At 39.5% G+C, this 10,031-nt stretch overlaps 1 protein-coding gene across 1 annotated transcript in view; it reads right to left on the bottom strand.

Annotated features, from left to right (window-relative positions):
- Positions 1-10,031, bottom strand: part of EI24 (etoposide induced 2.4) — a 31,512-nt gene continuing 21,481 nt past the window's right edge. Inside the window, exons 4-10 of the mRNA XM_006892811.1 lie at positions 7,109-7,169; positions 6,083-6,149; positions 5,059-5,183; positions 4,639-4,758; positions 3,838-3,949; positions 1,403-1,477; positions 1-103 (exon numbers count right to left, since the gene is read on the bottom strand). Coding sequence (XP_006892873.1) covers positions 63-103; positions 1,403-1,477; positions 3,838-3,949; positions 4,639-4,758; positions 5,059-5,183; positions 6,083-6,149; positions 7,109-7,169 — 601 coding nt within the window. The 3' untranslated portion in view covers positions 1-62. The remainder of the gene's footprint in view (positions 104-1,402; positions 1,478-3,837; positions 3,950-4,638; positions 4,759-5,058; positions 5,184-6,082; positions 6,150-7,108; positions 7,170-10,031) is intronic.

Below are 10,031 nucleotides of genomic sequence, written 5' to 3'. Positions count from 1 at the left end.
TGCAGAGGCTGAGCTGCTCAGAGCTGACTGCAGGTAGACTGTCTTGTGGAAAAGTCTGTTGCTTAAGAAGACCACCAAGGAGAAGAGGCGCAACTGAAAAAGGCTGAAAAGGCAAGAGACCCAATTTATTAGTTCACCATTTGACCATCAAGTGTTAAAGTGTAACAGGTTATTTAATCATAATTAATATACCAGCAAAGGGAAAAAATCAAAGAAATGAGCATTTGAACAAGGAAGTACAGATATTTAAACATGTATTGATTGAACAGGGAAAAACTAAGGAAAGCATTGGGTCCTGTTGCTACTAGGAGTTTAAAGGAACCACTAATTTTGAAGGACAGAAGCTCTTAAGAGACAGATTTCAGAAGACTAATTCTGGTTCAAGAATTATTTTCCGATGGTTGATTTCAGAGTGCAAAGTTTAAGCAATGACTGAAGGTATCATACGTTACATATGTGGTTCTGGGATCCTGTTGTACAGGGCAGTACATGCTGGACTGCCAATGAAAGAGCTGGCAGACATGGGGGCAAAACCAGGCTGTTCTGGTAAGACTAAGAGCTTGGAAAATCCCAAAGCATGGCTCCCCTACGTCTGAATCAATTTCAAGGCAGTGTTTTGTGTGTGTGTTTTTTTTTTTTTACTATATGGTTCAATTATACATACAATGAGCACACAAAAACGGAGAACAGATCTAAGATTTTTTAAATTGTATTTTATTATTTTGTGTGTGTGTGTGTACCACCATCAAATCACATCTTACTGGTACAGGAGGAGATTGTCCCTCCTTTTCCAACAGAGCATCTGATGGATTCGAACCGCGCACCTCCAGGATTGCAGTGCAGCTTCTTGCCACTAGGCCACCAGAGCTCAGATCTGAGATTTCTAATCCAAGGATCTCCACTGACTTAACCAACATTCATCAAAACTATCACTAGGCACATGTGACTGAGCTTTTAAGTGATCCAACTGGCGTGCTACTGGTGTTGCTTAAACTCATTTCCAACTACTACATTTTATTATCATTACCAACAAACTCATGGCAAAAACACCAACCCAATACTATTTAAAAAACTTGGCCATTTAGAAAAATGAACTTCGAGTGTCACAAGTGCTTCTTAAGATTTAATGTTAACATTTTAAGAGTATGTGGAATAAGATTAATTTCTAGATGATAGCACTATGATGACCTAGTGATAAGAAGCTGCATTGCAATCTGAAAGCACACAGTTCTAATCCATCAGCTGCTCTGCGGAAGAACGATGGACAATTTCCTCTAGTGCCATTAACTACTTGAGAAAACCTGCAGAGGGTCAGCTATGGGTCGTTCTAACTTGATAGTACACACAGCAATCTTCACATAACAAACACATTTTGATATTTTTATCAGCAGTTCATACTTACTATGCTTTGCCGGGAGTCTTTGCCTCATTAGCGCTGATAATGAATAAAGGAAAGAGGATGGAGAAGAGGCAGCCACTGTTAACAGTAAAAAAGCATTAGTCACCTATTTCGCAGAACTCTTAAACCGTTTGTCTTCAGCGCAAAATATAGCTTGGTAAAATCTTAATATATCAGTGATACTTCTTTTAAAAAGGTTTCTTTAAGCACTGGATGTATTAACATAGCTCTAGGAAGTCATGCAATAGAAAGAATATGGAATACAGTCTCATGTAGCCCCGATTTTAATGCCAAGTGGCAAACATAAGCAAACTAGCAGAAGGTGCTAGCAGGTACTGTCGTGACACTGATGAAGTTTCGTTTAACAGGACAGAACACTGTCCAGTTCGGTACACCCTCACTACTACTGCTATATGTGAGCCCATTGTTTCTGTCATCTTTTTACTAACCCTCTACCAAACACCATGGCCTCTCCAGGAATTGGTTCTTCTTGATAACATGTCTTCTGCACTTCTCCCAAGACAGATTTATTTGTTTTATTGGCAGCCCAAGATATAGTCAATATTCTTCACCATTACCACAATTTAAAAAGCATCAATTCATCTTTGATCTTGAATGATTAATTTTCACATGTATACATCATGGTTCGGTGTTTTGTTATCAAGGTTACTCTTTGCTTTTTAACATTCTTAATAGCAGATTTGCAAAATGCAAAATACACTTAGTACCTTGTGGCTGCTTCTGTGGCTGTGCAACAAAGGGGAATGAAATCCCTGACAGTGTCAGTCTGTTCTGTTTATTATGATGTTGCTATTGATATAATTGTGAAGATTTTTGTTTAATGATCAGGTGCAATTCATACTGAAAGCTGTAGTCTTTGACCATCATCAATTAGTACTTTAAGTCTTCACTTTCAGCAAACAAGGTTGTGTCAACTTTATCATAGACTATTTTCCCTCCAATTCTTATGTTTCAGTCTTTATGTAGACCAGAGCAGTGTTAACTTTAAATTTGGCTTTTTTAGCCATTACCTTTGCCCCTTCTTGTCTCTAGCTACCTTAATTGCACATACATGATCTTGTAAATCATCAACAGCTGTAGGACTAGGATAAGAGAGTGAGTGCTTCCCACACGGGGCAGCAAGAATTGAGGGAGACAGGAACCTGGCAAGAGTAAGACATTGGTGATGATGGTGGACAGAATATGGTATTGCTATGGAGAAACTGTGGCAAAGTGTAATCAGAGAAGCCCTAAGATAAAGGCCACAGTTAAAAAGTTTTCTGTTCTTCCTGGATGATGGAAGGAAAAGCTGCCTGGACTAATTGAGGAACTGTGTCTTGGAACTGCTGGGCTAAAACCTGGACCTGTACTGGATGATATTTTTTGCCTCTCCCACTCTCTAACTGACTTCCCTAATAAACACCACTCTTGGTACTACAGTCTGAGAGTCAACAATAAATAAATGAACTTCTTGCTGCAGAGTGGCTTTAGAGGTACCAGGGGGCTGGGATGTGGGCTCTTTATCTGCTTTCTGCTTTTGGGTGGTGAGGGGCTACACGATTCTCACTCCCTCTGGCTCTGTCAGACAGAAGCTCATGGTCCTGTGTCCCCATGTCCTGTTTTCAGTTACTTTTGCAACCAGCTTCATAGCTTATTTGATGAGCATATTGAGTCAAGTAGTTCATTCATAATTTGTCATGATTTACACAGTCTGGGTGCCTCTGCTGCATAGTCAATAAAACACAGGTAAACATCTTTCTTGTATTCTGTGTTTTAGCCAAAGTCCATCTACATCAGCAGTGATCTCTCTTTTCATCCCTTCTGCATCTGGCTTGAAGTCCTGGCAGTTCTCTGACAGTGTACTACTGCAGTAATTAATTATCTTTAACAAAATTTTTTACTACTCCCTTCAAATCCATTTAATCAAATTACCTGATAATGTATGAGGACTGCATTGCTGTGAGGAAAGCCAAGGGCAAACCAAATCCGAAGTAATAAGGCCAATTCCTTTCTATGTTTGACAATCGCTGGTGCATCTCAATTCCTACAACAAGGAGGCAATACAATTAGACTGCAGATTTTATTTTAGTGAAATAAATAGAGGCGGCAGACTAGGATATAAAGGCCGCCTGATGGTTGTTTTTTGACAATTCAATAATCATCATTTCAAAGTTGGCTGGCTAAACAAATTATGAAATGCAACACCAGGATTCCTGGTCAAGATTAATCTTAAAGAAAGCAAAATGTCAAACAGAAAAAGCTGGATTAAAGCATTTACATAGAATGTAAGCTCCCTTTTGACAATATGGCTATTTCTTTCCAAAAATGGTTTGCCAGTGTTCTGTGTACTGAATTTAACAAGTCTGCTTAGCAGTAAGCATTTTGAAATGGAATTTCCATATTCTCTGTTTCTTAATTTGTTAGGAAGATGGACTTACCTTTATTAAACCAGCGATATTCAAAGCAGTAAAGTGAATAGAGAAGGGACATATGCAGGAGGCTAACCAGTTGACCAACGAGATGGATGGGGAAGAGACTCACAAACATCCCCTGAAAAAGAAAAATTAAAAAAAAAATAAATAAATTGCATATGAAAATCTTCATTTCAAACCCTCAGAGACCTGCCTTTCTGAGCCATCACTCTCTCTCTGACAATAAAGCCTCAGTTATTCTCAAGCTTTTGAACTGCAGAATGACAAAATGTCCAGATGGCAGGGGAAGAGCAGACAAATCCCACTTTCTTAGAATGAAGACTTTTAAAGTCCTGTTTAAAATTTTTAAAAGTCCAAGAGATGCTTCAGGATAATGTGTGGTTTATGGTGCTTATGGTATGACTTTTCATACCTGCCCAAAGTTATACATTCCCCTCCTCTCAAAAACTCACAGGTGGATTCATGCTACCATGATTTCAGTTAGCACAACACACTGTACCATCCCTTTACTACCAGAGATCCAGAAGGTATGCAACCGCCCCCACCCTCACTGACATCAAATCAGAAGCATCTCATAGCTGACCCTTTGGAGACTATAAACGGTATGAGAGAAGAATTTCCATCTTTCTCCTGCAGAGCAGCCGGTAGATTAAAACCAGCAAAGAGACATCAGCTTTAGATGAGTGCCTACCTCTCTATAAACCATGGTACCAGAGCTCTGGAAGCATAAATGCTATACCATGTTGCTAGGGAGTGCCCTAAAGGGAAATTTGATCCTTGCCCACAAGCCCAGAAGACTGGTCTCACCTGGAAAAGGAAAAGAGCTTGCAACAAAAGGTTGAAGAGCATATCAGCAATTATTTTACTGACACTAGGGAATGGGTGCGGCTTCCTTCCTGATACTTCAAATGCCAGATCAGCTATATCCTGTAGGAGAGACAGTAGCTTAACATAATAACATTAGTTAAATGACCCAGGGACAAAATCCCACAGCTAAGGCCACAAGGATTGTCAAGTGAGAACACTCAAACGTCTTACAGTGAGATGTTGCAATGACCTGAGATCATTTTTCCACTTTAGGAAAGATCACCCACTGTCTGCTTGCTTGAAAAGGTTAAGGCCAAGCAATAAGCCCTTACAAACCTATTACCCACCACCAGCTGAAAACCTGCCACACAGCAGCTTATCAAGCCACGGAACCCACACTCCATTCTGCCCTGAACCTACTTGGAACCAAATGGCATTGACAACTTTGCTCAGCACAAACAGGGGAAGCACCCAGAGAGCACTGAAAATTGACGTGAGGAGGAATTCCAGCCATGACCAAACATCTCCATGTAGTAACGGATCACCTGGGGAAAAAGATTTACTGTAAGTTTAGCTGGAGAAGTGGACAACCCCAAGACAGAACTCTCATTTTGTGACTACTTTCCACCACTATAATTCTGTCCTTTGCTGGAGTTTCTTAATTTCTAGTCCTTTGTCTTAGGTCCAATTGCTGTTGTATGGCACCTTGGTGGTGTAGTTGTTACATACTCAATTGCTAACAGAAGGTCAATAGTTCAGACTTGCCAGATGCTTCTGGACAAAGGCGTGGCAGTCTGTGTCTGTCCAGAGTACAGCTTTGGAAATCACATGGAGCAGGTTTCTGTGTGTTCTATGTGTAGGGTTAGAATAAAATGGAATACACTGGAAGGCAAAAGGGTTCCCTCTCCCATCCAAGTTCTTGTTCGGTGCTGTATACTTTTAACTCATGTCGGCATGCAACTGTGTGTAACACACACCAAGTTTTCTAGGCTGTTATCCTTATGTGAGCAGATTGCCAGGTCTTTGTTTCATGGTGTGGCTCGTAGGTTTGATCTGCTAAACTTCTGGTTAGCAGCTGAGTGCTTACCTGTTATGCCAAGACACATCAAATTTGGTCATAACACTAAGCCTTAGTCATTACAGGTATGTGCTGCTTACTTTGAAATTAATGTGTTTCTGTGTCAGTAATTTTGATGCCAGAGAGTTAGAGTGTACTGTTTCAGGAAACTAGCTGGTTTTAAGGACCTCTAATTCTGCAACACACTAATGGCTTAATCCTGGTAGTAACTAGCTTCCATTTCCTCACCCATAAATATGCACAATAATTGTACACTCTTGTGTAAAGAGGTTAGATTGAACCACATAGAAAGTGTTCAATTAACTAAGGGAGAAGAGAAATAATCTCCCACCTCCAACCCTAGTAAATAGCAAAGGCATTACTTACCAATAATTTGCGCTGTCACTGACTGAAGCACAGGAATAAACACTCGGTAAAACAGCATGAGACTAAACTAAAGGAAAGAGAGCAACAAAGCGAAGTTAACAACACCTTTCAAATAAGAGGTTCCAGTGCAATCATCTCAGACAAGGGCATCCTCTCTAAACAAGGGGCCAGGCACTCTCTCAGAATCCCTGGAGGCACAGCATGTGACTTCCCAGAATACGGCTGCTGCCTGAAGGAGGGAGACTGCCTCCCTGGCCTCCCCTGGGGCAGCTGGTGGAGTCATACCTGTCAGCAGCCCAACATGCAGGGAGCACATTCACCACTACTGCTCCTTGTCAACTGAGACTGCCTATAAATCTGTGAAACTGTCTGGGACATGGAAGAACATTTCACATATTCCAGACTAAATACATGTATATACCCAGTATGAAGTCATGTTTTAAGTCTGAAACTAACATCCCAAAATCATAACTAGCAAATCTTACTAAAGTGAGTTGTACTACATTAGATCCAGGTCAAAGGAAGTAATTAATCACTTGTTCTCCAAAGCACCCAAATTTCACTTAAGCTTATGGAGCTGCTCATAAGTTAATTAATGTTTTCTGCCATGGGCTTCAATGGTGATCAATCCTGGTAGGATGTTAAGAAGAGATGCAGGGAAATCCTTGCTCTTTTCCAACCATAGCTATCCTTCCCCTCTGATCCTAAAAATTCTTAGTTCAGTTCATGTCGAGAGAAACCTCCAATAGCACAAAACCTGGCAATGACTCACACTGTGGTTTTTTTTTTAATGTATATTCAGGATTATCTGACATTCATCCATACAAAAGTGCTCTTTCTCAAATGAGAATGAAATGTCAAGAGTAGAGAATTGAGTCATATTCTTAAGCACGTCAACATGTGAAAAGTATTTGTCTCAGTGTTTCAAGGAAAAGTTAAGTGAAAATCATTATCAGACAGCAAATAAAATGCTTGTAAGACCAAAGATAACCACAAAACACTTGAAATCTGAGGAAAAGAACTTACCCAGAATACGCCTCCATTCCAGGCACAGCACAGGATAATCCTACTAATAATACGTGGTTCACTGGAAAAGATCATATGTACTCAGCTTAAAAGACATATCAGTTATTTCTTTATTGTTGTCCATTAACTCCCCATTTTATATTATTTTAAAAAAACAACACATTGCAGTCAAGTTGAAGCTGGCGCACAGCTGACCCTCCAGTGGCTCTCCAGAGGCCGCAAACTGTACAGGAGCCTGACCTTCTCCCTCCCGTGGAGCCGCGTGGTGGATTCACACGCGCAGAGATGCTGCCTTTGGCTCAGTAGTGCAAACCCTGACGAACTACACCATCAGAGGTCCCTACACATCTTTATACTTTCACATTTTTTTTATTGGGGTAAAAAAAATAATGTAATATTTGTCAAATCAACCATTTTTTACAGGTACAAGTCAGTGATATTATGCTCACCATCTTATGCAAATTATCACTGTCAGTTTCCACAGCATATCACTTTTTTTAAAAAATTTTTTTTAGCATATCACTTTTTAACATCTAATGTTCTCCTAACATCAATTAGTAACAAGTGAGAAAGAAATACTTTTGTGAATTGGCTTTTCTTTAAAAAATTTTTTTTTCATCTGAAGTCTAAGGTTTTTCTGTCAAGTAATGAATGCATATAGGCATTCATCAACCCAAAAGCTGTACTGGTATTCTACTGACCATTCTTGTTTTTCAAAACATGCCATTTTGAAAAAGGATTACCGCTAGACTTTAACTCAAACTTTAACAAAAAAGTATCAGACATTTTTCTGGTAAATGAAAACTCAAATCTCTAGCCACCACGTTGATTCTCACTCACAGCAACCCTATGTTGAGCTGGTTGTTGGGTGTCATCAAGTCAATTACAACTCACAGCTAGTTACTAGGAGTAACAGCTCTGAACCCTGCCGTATCCTGCACCATCCTCTTGTTCAGGCCCACTGTACTAGTCACTGGATCAATCCATCTCAACCAGAGCCTTCCTCACTTCTGCTGACCTTTCCCAGAATAGGGTCCCTCTCCAAGGATTGGTACCTCCGGAAAATAAACCTCAAAGTGTATTCTGTCTCGCCATCCCTGTCTCAGAGAAGCACTCTGGTTGCACTTCAAGATAGTTCTGTCTGTTCTTTTGGCAGTCAATGGCATAATCAATACTCTATTCCATCACCACAATTCAAAAAGGCATCAACTCTATGGTCTTCCTTACATGCTGTTCAACTTTCAGATGCATAGAAGAAACTGAAAATACCATGGCTTGGATCAGGCACACCAGTCTTTAAACTGACTGTCTTGCTCCTTAGAACTCTTGGTGAGGTCCCTGACAGCAGATTTCTTCAATGCAAGACATCTTTAATTTACTGCTCACCATGAGTGCTGATCAGCATAGGTGTGAATTATACATTCAAGTAAAATGAAATCCTTAGCAACCTCAACCTTTACTCCATCTATGATGTTCCTTTATTACCGCTGGTGGTGTTTTTTTTTAAAAACTCTTATTTTTAAATTGTGATTTTAACTAAAGTTTACAGAAAAGTTCAATTTTCACTCATTTATTTTTGCACATTTTCCTTCATCCCTCTCCCTCAGTTCACTTTAAAAAACAACAACAACAACAACAAAAACTCATTCATGGTTGATCCCGCTCGCTCAGCACTGGTTCTTGAAAGTATGCTACTTCCTGAAATGGTTCAGTGTCAATCCTTTTCGGTACAGTGACACTGCGCATTCTTTTCATCTTCTTTTGACGCTTCTTATATCTTTCAAAATTCTGTCTATAAGAGCCTTTTGTGCTGCAACTCAAGGCCTGAATTTGTGCTTCGATTCTCTGAGCTTGAGAAATACTAAGTGTGTTCTTCCCATTGGGTTTTCTAATTCCCACTCCTTCCTTGCACATTTCTCTAATTTTCTGCTTTGTCTTCCTGAACTGTCCTTGGAAATCTCAGCTCTTACCTCAGCATTGCTTTTCCTTGTTTTGGCTTCTTTTCATTCCAGTGTTTTCAGTGACTCTTCTGACATCCCTTTTTGTCTCTAAGAAAGTGCACTGCAATCCCAAAGGCATGCAGTTCACATTCACCAGCTCCTCTGTGGGAGAAGGATGGACAATTTCCTCCTGTGCTATTTACTGTCTCTGAAATCTCGCTGGAGGATCAACTATTGGTAAGTTCCAACTCAACAGCATCACCACCACCAACTCACGAACAATGTTCCTGATAACATTCCAAAACTCATCTGGTCTTCGGTCATTAGTGTTCAATGCATTAAGTTTATTAATTTTCTTAAATTTTATTTTACACTGATTTGCATACAAAATTTGTATATAGTATGTTTCATATTATGTTTTATATAATCGTTCCTATTAAGTCTATCCTTAAGGAGAATTTCTGAAAAAATCAAACTTTGAGTTTTTTAACAGTGAGTTTTCATACATACTTTTTTTTCATTGAGCATTTTCCGTTTTGTACAATTATTCAGTGTTTTATGTAACTGATTACTATTGATCTATGCCTTTTACCATTCCACCTTTTCTTTTTCCCCCCATTCTGTCTTTTCAAGTCTCCCTTGCATCTTTCCCATTCCTCCTCCCACCCATCTGCCCACTAAATTCTGCTATCCCAGTGATTTCGAGATGGCTTTTTAATTTAGGTGGGATATTCTCTAGGTCATATTTTAGTGCTTGTAGAACTAATTTTATTCACCTGCATATAAATTGGCAAATCAGCCCCTGGCATGGTTTTGACTGCTGAAATAGTGGGCTGGCTTCTCCACCAATTCTTTCCACAGATGCAGTCAATCTGATTCTCAAATTGTCTTTGTGTATAATTACCATTAGTAGTTTTTAAATTTTTTTATTATTATTATTATTAGTGTGTGTACCATCAAATAGGATGTGACTGGTACAGGAG

The sequence above is a fragment of the Elephantulus edwardii genome, unplaced genomic scaffold (genome assembly GCF_000299155.1).
Source record: "Elephantulus edwardii isolate Elephantulus edwardi_28Jun2011 unplaced genomic scaffold, EleEdw1.0 scaffold00120, whole genome shotgun sequence".
Lineage (NCBI taxonomy): Eukaryota > Metazoa > Chordata > Mammalia > Macroscelidea > Macroscelididae > Elephantulus > Elephantulus edwardii.
This window is presented reverse-complemented; position numbering and strand designations above follow the sequence as displayed.